The sequence below is a fragment of the Mastigoproctus giganteus genome, chromosome 4 (assembly GCF_048544385.1).
Source record: "Mastigoproctus giganteus isolate SK-2022 chromosome 4, ASM4854438v1, whole genome shotgun sequence".
In the NCBI taxonomy this organism is placed as follows: domain Eukaryota; kingdom Metazoa; phylum Arthropoda; class Arachnida; order Uropygi; family Thelyphonidae; genus Mastigoproctus; species Mastigoproctus giganteus.
This window is the reverse complement of record NC_143578.1, coordinates 32482413-32496532: the sequence shown is the minus strand read 5'-3', so window position 1 is coordinate 32496532 and position 14120 is coordinate 32482413. Positions and strand designations below refer to the sequence as shown.

At 33.4% G+C, this 14120-nt stretch overlaps 1 protein-coding gene across 1 annotated transcript in view; it reads right to left on the bottom strand.

Moving 5' to 3' along the window:
• ninaC (STKc_myosinIII_N_like and MYSc_Myo21 domain-containing protein ninaC) overlaps positions 1–14120 on the bottom strand; it is a 262582-nt gene that overhangs the window by 13154 nt on the left and 235308 nt on the right. Inside the window, exons 35-36 of the mRNA XM_090371467.1 lie at positions 7930–8010; positions 2267–2409 (exon numbers count right to left, since the gene is read on the bottom strand). Coding sequence (XP_090227593.1) covers positions 2267–2409; positions 7930–8010 — 224 coding nt within the window. The remainder of the gene's footprint in view (positions 1–2266; positions 2410–7929; positions 8011–14120) is intronic.

Genomic DNA, 14120 nt, shown 5'->3' with positions numbered 1-14120 from the left:
CTAAGAGACCTTCACTCTCTTGGTCTGCGGGGCAACCTTCCTATATTTATAAAGCATTTTCTACACACTAGATCTTTTCAAGTTCGATACCAACATGCCCTCTCTGCAACTTACATTCAGGAAGAAGGTGTTCCACAGGGATCAGTACTGAGTGCCACTCTTTTTGCCCTAAGAATAGATTCTATCACTAAACAACTTCCAAATACAGTAGAAACTTACCTTTATGCGGATGACCTTGCCATCTCCTGTCATTCCCAAAATATGAGATCTATTGAACGACAGCTTCAGATATCATTAAATAAAATACAGCAATGGGCCAGCCTTAACGGCTATAGGCTATCACAGCAGAAAACAGTTGCTATCCATTTTTGTAGACAATGCAAATTTCATCTGGATCCTGAACTTCACATCTCTAATATTTCCATCCCAGTCACTAGTAACATTAGATTTCTAGGTTTAATCATGGACAACAAGCTAAATTTTTTAGAGCACATTATAAAAGTACGTACTGCCTGCTTAAAAAAGATAAACATACTCAGATCTTTATCTGCACAAACGTGGGGTGCAGACCGTACCTGCCTTCTTCGATTATACAGGGCATTAATCAGATCCCGTCTTGATTATGGAGCTCCCATTATGGAGACTCTGCCAGAAAGAGCGTATTACGCTGGCTTGATCCAGTACAACACAGTGCACTGAGGATTGCACTTGGCACATTCAGAACATCGCCAGCACATAGCCTTTACATTGATGCTCATGAACCGCCACTATCTTTACGTAGGAAATTGCTATTGCTAAAGTATTCTGTCAAGATACAAAGTTGTGCCTCGCATCCCATTCAGCCATATCTTTTCAATCCACCATTAGAAAATCTGTACAGAAATAAACCTAGCATAGTAAAACCAGCTGGTCATCGCCTTCTTGAACTACTGCAGGTTTGGAATATATCCATCCATTCCATACAACAAGTAGCCACTTGTATCCAACCACCATGGGTTCAAACTCCTATACCGACCTGTGACACTTACCTCTGTCAGTGGGGAAAGAATATTTTGCAATCATCAAATACCAGACAAGTTCATGCTGTTCACACTCAAAAATATATTGATTTTTTACCAATATACAGAGATGGCTCTAAATCAAATTCAAAAGTTGGAGCAGCTGCAGTGTTTCCGAATACAATTGTATCAGCAGCCCTTCCTCCTGAATTCAGTATCTTCTCAGCTGAGTTATTCGCAATTAAACTAGCTTTAAAAAATCTCCCTCCTGACTGCTCATTAAAATCAGTAGTTTAAAAGGATTCCCTCAGCTCAGTCAACGCTTTGTGTAGTTCCTCAGATAAATTTCACCCTGTTATAATTGAAATTAGAATATTATTACTAAAGATTAAAGAACGTCACCAACTGGTCGCCTTCTGCTGGATACCAGCACATTCTGGTATTTTAGGCAATGAACAGGCGGAAAAGCTGCAAAAAACCCAACCAGCTTAGATTTAACCAATATCCCTGTCCCAGCCTCAGACTATGCACTAATGATTCATGCTGCATGCCTAACAGAATGGACAGCACTGTGGCATTCCCAAACGAATAATAAACTCTTTCAGATTAAACAGGTTCCGAAAATCTGGCCCTCCAGTGTCCGGACATCAAGACGAGAAGAAGTAATCCTTTCAAGAGTAAGAATAGGTCATACTTACCTGACCCATCTTCATTTACTCACAGGAGATGATCCACCACAATGTCCACATTGCTATATAAATAGGACTGTTAAACACATTCTCATTGACTGCCCCTATTATAAAAAAGACAGAATTTCAACCCTGCAATCACTGGTTATCCTTCAACAACCAATAACCCTAGAGAATTTGATAGGTGACAAGGCAAATATATCTGAATTCTTCCGTTTTCTGAAGAAAATTAGAATTTTTAATCTTTTCTGATTAAGGACATTTCAGACAGTACGATTCTTTCCCTTTTCCTTTAATATAAATGAATAGGCACATTATAGCCAAAGTTGCTTATGCGCCATGAAACCACCACAACAACAACAATAACTGAGATTCTATCAGAAAAAGTACATGGGGTTTGGCAGACTGCAAGTGGAAATGGACATCATTGAGATTAGAATTGAGACCACATATATTTGTGAAATGAATGAGGAAGTGTTTGGGAGGTTTAGATCTTTTCAAAAAATTAATACCAGCTGGATGCAAATAAAAGAAATCTGTTATCATTTTAGATATTGATATTTATTGAAATATTCATACCAGTTTCTGATGGAGAATTTTGTTTTACAAGTCCCATCCACATGTTAATCATGTGATTTTCTTTTTCTTTGTTCTCTTGAAGTTGTGACTTCAAATTTTCTCTCATTAGCTTTCCAACATCTACCTCTACATCTGCTCTGTGCCTGGGCAAAAAATGAAAAAAAATTAATAAAACTCAATTTTATTAAAAATAATGACAGTTATATGAATATGTATCAAAAATATATGTGCAATCTCATTTCCAGACAGCTGACAATATTTGGAATCTGCTATTCCATTAAAGTTTTAAATTATCAAATTCTTGCTCTTTGTTTTGTAAAGATACTAACAAATAACAAGAGAGAAATATGAGTATCAAGTAATGCTGTAATTAGAGGAAAGTTTTTAAAACCACAGAGTGAGTAAAAGGTAAACTGCAGCTATTATCAACCCACTGCAGGATGGAAGCCTCCTCAGCAATTCATGTTGAGGGAAATGGACCATAATCTGCCACGCTGGTCCAGTGTGGGTTGGCAGATCAACCGTATATAGCAGTCAGGGGCTCGAACCCCGGTCTACTCAAGGAGCTTGTGCTACTGCACTCCCGCTCCTGACCACTTGGCTATGGGGAGTGGATATACTGTTTCTATTAGGCAGCAGCACAAAAAAAAAAAAAAAAAAAAATATGGAGCTGTCCACGACAGATATATCACTAAAAATTTGTTGTTCTCTTTTGATATCATTATTAGTTGCCATTCATGAATGTACAGATAATTTTGCAAAATGAACTGCTAATTGCTGTTGCCAAATTGGAACTATTAGATGTCACCATAATGGGTCCATGAATATTTTTCATTAATGTTTTTTTCTTAGTCATATATAAATGGTTGAAAGCTGCTGCTACTTCTATAATGTTGTTTTCAAAAATCTGTCAAAATAAAATAAAACAAAATCTAAAAGTATCAATTTTTGGCCATTTTTTTCTTTTATGACAGTACATAGGTTTGCACTTCTTATTCATTTGAAGAGGTGTGGGTTCAAACCCTGATGTTAAAAGAATTTTTAATGTTTGAATCAGTTATAGTTAACCAGTCTCAGGTGAAGGGATTTGGATTCCCCATGACTTATTCCAGACACAACAAGTAAATTGCCCATGAATACACACTTGTACAGACTTGATACATGATAAATATGTGTAATAAATCAAGTGCATTGGCATATTATAGCAAAATGCTTCCCACACCATCAAAGCTACTTTTCAGGCTTTTTTTGCAATAACATTCTATAAAATACATAAATGACTGTTTTTAATGAAAGTTTGCCTTCAGCGAGTGGGTAGTTAATTGTTGGAACAAACTTCCATCTGTTGTTGTGAATATCAGTAGTCTGATTAAATTCAAGAAAGAACTAGACAAACTGTTGGAGGGGATAGACAGGTGATACAAGAAGGGTTTTTTTTTTTTTTTTTGGTTTTATGCTATATAAGCTTGCTTTCTTGCATCATTTGCTACTCCTAATACTGTTTCAGAGATTACTGCCCCTTCATTGATGGGTAACTGGGTACCGTCAGTATATAAAATGACAATGCAATTATAAGGTTCCACTCTATGAAAGGCGATAAAAGGTTTCATTGACTTAATTCTGTTTTATATCTAAAATGCTTCTTGCTACAGCATTAAAAAAAATAAAAGTAAAGTGCAGCCATTATCAACCCACTGCAGGATGGAAGCCTCCTCAACAATTCATGTTGAGGGAAATGGACCATAATCTGCCACGCTGGTCCAGTGCGGGTTGGCAGATCGACCGTATTCAGCAGTCAGGGGCTTGAACCCCGGTCTACTCAAAGAGCGTGTGCTACTGCACTCCCGCTCCTGCCCACTCGGCTATAGAGGCCTTTTAATGTGATGTAATTTTTACAATTAAATTGAAATGCTGCTTAAAATGGAAACACCAAAGTATAAAAATAATTTATTGTATACATCAAATATGTACAAAATGGGCAAACAATTCCAAACTGGATTGTGCCATTAATACCTATTTCCTCTCATTTTAGGTGTTGACTGCATGCTAAGAAAGAATGGAAGTAGTTTGTTTTTGTCTGCCCATCTGTATTATCTTTTTCAGTATCTATAGCAGTTCATATTGTACAGAATAAACTGTTTTTATGTTAACATTGTATATGGTCATGGTAAATTATCTTTTCCTATCAACCAATAGAGTTCATGTAAATTAAAGCACACTTTTTATTGTTTAACATTCAATGTTTCTAATATATACATATATCGATAGTATGAACCAGAGCTATAATGTCCAGTACATTCTACGCTGATATCAATATTTGTAAAAGAATAAGAGAAGTTTACCTCAATATGATACGTAGAACACTTCTGTATGATACTGTCCAGAAATTAAAACGAAAACAATTAAAAAAATCAAAAATCGTGCATTACAGTAAGAATAATTAACAATAATTAAATCAAATGAATGCAATTAAAAATTAAGTAAAAAAATTAATTTAACAAAAAAAATTGCAAAACGATTTTCCTTCCTGAAGCTGGGGACCATATGTCATGATCACAGACATAAGGAACTTAAATTAACTTCCTGAAACTTAAATAGGGACCATATGTCATGATCATAGGAATGAAAATTACCGAATAGGGATGAGCATGGAACTTAAATAGGGATTATTTGTCTTTGTGCATATGTGTAAAGGACCACGAAGTCAGAGATTAGATATGGCCGGCGAACATTAACAGAATTCTCATGTAATTAAGTGTTCTATGTATCATATTGAGGTAAACTTCTCTTATTCTTTTACAAATACATATATCAAGTAACTGTTTAAATTTTCAATTTTGTGCATTACAAATGGTCTTGAAAAATAATTTTTTATTTAACAGACATTTGGCAATAATGGATGCCCCTTCTCCCTATTAGTCTGTGAAATCAAGGGGTTTATGGTACCAGTCTGAAAAATGAAAACACTGCTATTTAAAAAAAAAAATGAATGACTAGAGGATTCAAAGTATTCAAGGTAAAATTAGCTTTTAAGTAGCATTATAACTGTCTTGCAACCTATTATCTGTTTCAATGTTTATAGCAGCTCATCAGTTATCATTAAACTACCTTAAGAAGTTTTTAAAAAAGTGCAGCTTATTTTTGCTACTTTATATGAAACTAAAATCAATCAATATGTTATGGAATACATAGGTATTTTACTGAATTTAGACATTATTAGACAGAATTATTAGACATTTAGTCATTTTAGTAGTTTTCATTGATTGAAATTTGACATAAATCATATCAATGGGGAAAAAAATAAGTATATTCAGTATGAACCAAAATATATAAAAATGAAAATATATACAGAGTGTAATATGAAGAATAAATTTTCCACTTTATGATATCACATGTGGTATATTCACAGGTGTGGGTATGGGTGGGGAAAGGAACCACAAAATAGGTTTTTAGAATAATATTAAGTGCAACCTTAATCCTTCAAGATGGCTTCCTATGGAGACATCTATATGTATATTTGTGTACATATACAGAGTTAACAGCATGGAGGATGTAGTGGTCAAAGTATATACAGCAACTACCTTTAAACCCCAGGGGCTCACATCTGGTGAATATGGGCTTGGCACATCCAGGGTCCTGAGCTGGATATCATCATTCTTTTCTTTCTTGGTGATTTCCTTTTACTTCTCTCTCTCTCTCTCTCTCTGAGTCACAGGGTAAATCAAATTTTTTTTTTTTGCTGGTGCAGTATAAGCCTCAGGCTTCCTTGCACCTTATGGCTAATAATAATAATAATAGTAATAATAATAAACCACTAGGTATTCAGAAAGAATTTTTCTTTTCTTTTTTTTTGTCCCTGTTCTGCATTTTTCATCCTTTGAAATGTGTATATTCCAAATTCGAATGTAATATGCCCATTCCTTAGGCCAACAGAGGCCTCAAAATATGTGAACTTTAATCGTTACCACATCCTGAATATGCATGTGGTGATGATTAAAGTATACTGAAATTTCTCTACCTATTTATATATTTTGTTGCTCACTCTTTTTTCACTGCACAGAGAAAAACAATTTTCATGCCATTATAATGGAAATTTATAAATTATAGAAAATTCATATAGAAATATTTATAGCAGAATTTCTTATATAATCATATAAAAACCTATGCTTATAAATACTGATTTATTGTAAAAATATTAGATAAATAAAAAAAAAAGGACTATTTTAAAAATATTATAAAAATACAGGTAGTGCACTATTTATCAAATATAATTTATCCCTTAAACGTTAGGGGATAAATTATACAATAAATAAATTTTTAAAGGTTAATAATATTTAATTTTATCATTATATATTTATTATATCCAGGCAACCCCCGTATAACACGGTACTTCCACAACACAGTTTCGCTCTAACACGATTGATAAATTGCAGCAATCCTCGCACAACACGGTACTTCTACAGCAAGGTTTCGCTCTAACACGGTTTGAGAATTGCTGGAAATCACGCATAACATGGTATTTTTGAGCTTTTGTGCTTGGAAAACCCTGCTATTATGTTCGATGTAATTTTCAACGTTTCCATTCCTTTTTGTGAATCCCTACTGTTGACTCGCTAGTCATTATCACCTTCATGGTATTTTTCTAAAGCACATTTCTGGAGGTCACTACCATAAAACATTAAAAACAATTTGCAGTTTCCTGTTTATTGGTCTTTTCTGTTAGTGTAATGAATTATAAACGGATAGTAAACTTGATCTTCTTGCATTTGCTATAGTACCGATATCTGGAATTCTGGGTTTTCACATTACTGAAATATTCCATGAAATATTCAGTCATATAAAAAACATAAATAAATTTTCAGAAACCCATTACTCCATATCGTGTTTGTTGAAACTTGTGCATGCCATGTTCTTTGTTATTAATTTTTTATCATTTTTACTGTTTTAAATTTTACAACCAAAAAAAAAAAAAAAATAAAAAATAAAGGCAGTAAACAGAAATATCAGTTAGTATGTACATATTACAGTACGTATTAATTAAGCTATGTATGTAAGTGTAAATTTATTTTTATTTTGCTGCTAACTGGAAAATATTCTTCCGATTTTCACGTATCATTTAAAGTGGGGGTCCACCGTATTTTATTGGGAGATCCCCGGGTTAGGTTCTCTGCTATTGAACTTATGTTTGTTTGAGACCATAAAAAATAATTGTGACTTTGAGAAGTGCAGTTCGTGACTTTTAAAGAGAGCAGAAGGTACACGAAATCTAGATGCTGCAGAAGAGATTGTGCTTATGAACGTACATTATCTCACATATAAGTATCACAGTTTGTAAGGCAAGACGTTTGTTCAGTTATTACTATTTAAGTTATTACTATTATAAAAATAAAGTTAAAATATTAAGTTATTCCTACTATAAAAATTAAGTTTCCAATAGTTATAAAAAAAATGGCATATTTTTATTAGGTTTTGGAACGTAACCCCCCTTTTTGTACTGATTCTTAGTCCCGTATAACACGGTTTCACATTACACAAGATTTTGTAAGAACCAAACTACCGTGTTATACGAGGGTTACCTGTATTAATTTTTAATATATTTAAAGGTTATTTTTAACAATATTATTAAATAGATTTGCATATATTTCATTTATAATAGTACTAACAAATCAGACTTCATTTTTCCTTCATATTGAGAGAAGTATAAATCCCATGAATCATTACGTGATAGCACTCTATTATACTCACTGATGTCCGAATAACAGCATGAAAAATATAAAAAGACTTCTATGTTAATAAGAAGACATAAATTTCAAAATAAATTCAGTAGTTTTAAACAGTTAATAAAGCTTCTTAAAAAATTACTGAATATTACAGTATGGGTTAAAAAATTTTCTTTTAATATTTTATAATATCTATTTATTATAGTTTCTAAATGTAATAGCTTTCAAGGTAAAATTTTACTAAACACATTTCACAAATGACATTCTGCTTGCAAATAATTTAGAAATGCAATGGAAAATATTCTTGGGTTGTAATCCTCTCTTATTGATATTTCTGAACATGTATGGCTTTCTATTAATACTTAACCATATAGAAATTTGGTTAAGTATTAACAAAGAAAAAAGCCTATTCTTGAATGAATAGGCTTTTTTCTTTGTTAGGTTTTTTGATTTTTTTTTTTTGATTTGGTAGTTGTTGGCGCATCGGCTTCTGTGGCCATATTGCACCTCCCAAGGTTTTTGTAGTACTTTGATCCAAGCCCGAGGCGGGAATCGAACCCGCGACCTTTGGGTTGCCGGGCAGGTACTTTACCCACTCGGTCTTTGTTAGGTCCATCAGGTCCTGGGGTAATGTATGCAGATGCAAATATGTATGTACATTGTGGGAGTGACCTCATATGCCTGTACAAAATGTGCACAGCCCATTTAATAACTGAGGCACTAATATACTGACTGCCAAAAACAGTTACAAAATGTTGAATGAAAAAAAAATATAACTAGTGTTGAAAAATTGTATAAAATAGGTATTCAATCAAAAAGGTAAAAATATTTTAATATTTTTACCTTTCACATAATTTATAAATTCTTTTTAGGCATGTCCATGTGCATGTAACAACTCCCAGTGGATGGATGTTCATGAAATTTTATATTTAGTTCTTTCAGAAAGATTTGTCAAACCATTCCAAATTTCATTAAAATAGGACAGATAGAAATCTGGCAATTATTATTTCTTAGCACGCTATTTGTATGAAAAAAAAAAAAGAAATTCAGTGTTTAAATGTAGTTTTAATGCAGTATTGTTATGTAAGCCTTGCTTGTGGAGAGATATGTATATAGAGAAAAGAGACTTTAAAAAAGAGTATATGAGAAAAGAGTAATAAATATACACTTGTAAATAAACTGAATGGCTAGAGAATGTAAAACTATGAAGTTTTATTAAATGTTCTATAAAGTTAATTTCTAATCTTAGAAATTAACTGATAAGAAGATAACCATATTTACTTCTCACTTCTATTCACAGAAAAAGGAAAAAATTCAATTAATTTAATAAAAAAAAATCAAACGGACCTAAAATGTAATGAACCATGTACGTTAACTAACTTTTTATTTTATTATTATCATGATGTAGTGTGTAATTTAACCACTATATTTGACAGTCTAGAAGCCTTAAGATTGAAAGTGACTTGCAACAGTAATGTCAAGAAAATTATAAAAGATAGTTGCCATTTAGATAAATTAATTGCACAGCATAGCAATCCTTTGCACATTTTAAAATAATTCTGTAGCATTAAAAACTGAATAGCAGTTAGTGTTGTGAGTAGCAAGCATAATATATGGATAATACAAAGTCCATAAAGTATACTGAAATTTGTTATCAAAAATTTAACATAATCAAAATTAAACAAAATTTTGTTATCAATAGCTTAAATTTATTATAATGATAAATATACTTACTTATGAAGAGTATGATGTAATAAAATGAAATAAATTTTTAAAAAAATCTAAAATGAAATGTAAACATAACTATGTTTACATTTCAGAATATAAAATGACACACATCCTCATTATCTGTTTCCTTCATTCTCATATTATACATTTTAAAATCATAATTATGAAAGGCACTGTCCTTGTTAGTGTGGATTTTTTTCTCTGAATAGCAAAAACATTGTAAGAGGCTTAAATTTTAAATTTTAATAATTTACCACATTTTAGAAAGCACTGTTTTCAATAAAAATATCTTTGTTGATGGAAAAATTATTTACATTTAATAACCTTTTACTCATATATGCCACTGTCTAATTTTTTTTATTTTTTTATCACCACTTTTTAATGAAGTATACCTCCTTGATATGTAGGTAGCATCAGAAGATTATGTTAAATTTCCTCTCTGTTTTTTTGGCTGCTCTTTATCGCAGTAGATAAAGAACAGACAGGCAATTTCCAGTATGAATGCCACTTTTTATTTCACTTGTTTCTTTGTACCCTGTGTTATTATTATTATTATTTTATTATTTTTTTAAATTCTGCACAAAAACAAATATTTGCATGAATGAGTGAAAGAAAAATGTTAAAAGCACTGGCATGTGTTTCTCCAGTGAAGAAATGCATTGTGAAAATTATTTCACACTTTAGTTAATTCATTATCTATTGTGGTTTGTTAATCCTTCCAAACTTCTAATGTCTGAAGAAACAGGCCTTTGTTTCCAAGTGATATCCATACACCCATCATTATTTAATGATTCATCACTAAATAATGATGGAAACAATAAAGTGTGGATCAATGTCAGCACATTAACAAAGATCTTTACATTTAAGAACCACTCTCTGTAATCAGTGGGCAGCTACAAAATTAACTGACATGACCCATAAAAAATACCAATTTCACTAACAACTTTGCAGATGGTTAAAATCAATCAGATCATGAATGTGTGTAATTGAATTATTAGGTTTTTGAATTTGAAAGGTGGCCAGAGCAAAAATCACCTTGAATGCAACAGACAAGGAGCCCTATTTAAACTTTGTGAACTACTGAAAAGTCTTTAGACAACACACAGCATCAAAAGCTATTTTTAATGTTTTGTGGGTTTTTGTTGCACTTTTCCCTAATTTGAAACAAATATATACTCATTGCACAGTAAAATCACTCATTTTAAGATGTGACAAAACAGAAAACATCTATTCAATACATGCTAATTCAGACTGGCTGAAAATAAATGGGTACTTCATGTAGTAGTAGTAGTGGCATGTGATGCAAGAAAGCAAGTGTATGAGCTAATGCAGCATAAACCAAAAAAAATTTACAAAACAATTCCCTCTAAATGTTTGTCCAGTTCCTCCTTAAATTTATTTAACCTATCAACTTCCACAATAACAGATGGAAGTTTGTTCCAGCAATTAACCACCCGCTGGCTAAAGGCAAATTTTCACACATCTATTCTACATCTGTCTTTCCTCAATTTGAATTTATGCCCCCTTAGGTTCGTAATCTGAACAAGTGGAAGAATCCCATCAGAATTCAGCATGCTCAACCCATTCAAGGCCTTATACGTATACCTCAACCAGATCACCTCGCAAGTCCCTAGTCTCCAGCCCCTGAAATTTGCAGAATTTAAGCCTCTCTTGGTAAGAGGATCCCTTCATTCCCCTCACCAATTTTGTTGCCCTTCTATGTACACGCTGAAGCAAATCTACATCCTTCCTAAAATGGGGCCTCCAGACCTGTACGCCATACTCAAAGAAGCGTGGCCTGACTATTGTCTTATACAGAGGCACAATCACCTCCTTTTCCCTGCTAGCAAAATTTCTATATATCATTGACAAAACCCCATGACCTGCCCTGGCAGCCTGTCTGCATTGCTCAGAAAACTTCATATCTGACTGCACAATTACTCCCAGGTCTTTTTCATTTTCTACCACCTTAAGTGTAGTACCACACAGTTGGTACATTTCTCTGGGGTTACTTCTACCCATATGCAGTACTTTGCATTTGTCAATGTTAAACTTCAGTTGCCACTTCTCAGCCCATCTGCCCAAATTTTCTAGATCCTGTTGCAGTAGCACACTGCCATTACTGATTAACAACCCTGCCATTACTGATTAACAACCCTGCCAACCTTTGTATCAGCTGCAAACTTTGACACTAAGCCTGATATACCTTCATTAATATCATTGAAAAATATACAAAACAACAGTGGACCCAACACCGAACCCTGTGGGACTCCACTAATAACAATAGTCCATGAAGAGCAGCACCCATTGATTACCACCCTCTGTCTTTTCCCACTCAGCCATCCTTTTATCCATTGTAGCAAATTACCCTTAATACCATTCTGCTCCAATTTGTACAGTAGTCTTCCATGCGCAACAGTGTCAAAAGCTTTCCTGAAATCCAAGTATATGATATCAAAATTATTTTTTACATCCAGTTCCTTTGTAACCACATCATAATATCCAATCAAATTTGTCAGACAAGACTTTCCCATAACAAACCCATGTTGTGTCTGAATTATTGCTGCAGTCTTGTCTAGATGATCCTGCAATGCATCTTTAACCAGCGACTCCATTATTTTACCCGGAACAGAAGTTAAACTAACTGGTCTGTAATTACTCGTGTCACCCTTCGATCCCCCTTTGTGAATTGGGGATACTGTGTCTAGATGATTCACTATACTTACTGCAACAATTCCCTGAACTTCTTGATCACACATCATATATATTATGGAAATTAATAATTTAGATGTTGCTTATTCGCTAATTTTACATTTACATTTTTTTTTTATGTTGTACCTTGTACTAGTCAAATTTATCTTGCATGCTTATATATCATCAGTGGCATGATATCTTGCACGAAGATATCATGCCACTGATGTGTTATTTTTACTCTACCAGTGTATTTTAAGTATATTTTGATATCATCAGAAGTAAATGACAATTGACAAAATGGCATCTGAGAAATGGCAATTGAAGTTTAACACTGACGAATGCAAAGTACTACATTTGGGTAGCAGTAACCCCAGAATAACATACTAACTCTTTGGTATGAAAAAGACCTGGAGGTTATTGTGCAGTCAGATATGAAGTTCTCTGAGCAGTGCACACATTCTGCCAGGACAGCTCTTGGGGTTTTATCAATGATATACAGGAATTTTGCTAGCAGGGGGATAAGGAGGTGATTATTCCATTGTATAAGGAAATGGTTAGGTTGCATCTTGAATACCACATACAGGTCTGGAGGCCTCAATTTAGGAAGGATGTAGGGCTGCTAGAACAGGTACAGAGAAGGCAATGACATTGGTGAGGGGAAAACAAAAGGGTACTCTTACCAAGAAAGACTTCAGTTCTCGAGACTAGGCACCTGTGAGGTGATCTGATTGAGATGTTTAAGGCTTTGAATGAATTGAGCAAGCTCAATGCTGATGGAATTCTTCCTCTTGTTCAGACTATGCACATGAAGGGGCATAAATTCAAATTGAAGAAGGATGGTTGCAGAATAGATGTGCAGAAGTTTGCCTTTAACCAGCAGGTGGTTGACTGCTGGAACAAACTTCTATCTGTTGTTGTGGAAGTGGATAGCTTAAATAAATTCAAGGAAGAACTAGACAAACTATTGGAGAGAATGGATAGGCAAAATGGGAAGGTTTTTTTTTTTTTTTTTTTTGGGTTAATGCTGTATAAGCTTGCTTTCTTGTGTTATTTTTCCACTACTAATACTGAATAATTCCACCAAGAGTGAGGTGGAGAGAAAGCATGATAGACAGACCAAGAAAGTAAGGTTGCTAAATTTGCTGCTTGGAACTAATGACCATACTGTTCTATCACTTTCTCCAAAATTCAGTTGGTCAGTAGCATTTTTATTTCCACTATACTCATGTTCTAGAATTTTCATATCATTAAAATGAGAATTCTGGAACAGTAGCTGCTTTTCAATGATAGTAAACAGAATAATAATGAAAAAGAGAGATGCATTCCTCTTTCTATCAGTTAGGTCCAAGACAACCCCAGGATCTACCAATATCAAAGAAATCAATTTTATGTACTGATGATAATCACAAAACAATCTTAATTCACTCTGTACAAGTGGTATTCAGATATTTCATTTGTGTATACCCATATTTTCCCCAAAAAAATAGAAGACTTTTGCTACAGATCCAGCTTTAGCAGGATTGTTCAACAACAGTGTGGTAATGTGGTACTGTTCCCAATTTTTTTAAACCCCAAACTAACAATAAGTAATTAATGTATCATATTTTGTAGTGCCTAAGTTATGTAATTTATTGCATTTCATGTTGTTATGAAATGCAGCAAACTATATTTTAAAGTTTTTGCTTCATTTATTTATTATTATTTTTTTTTCT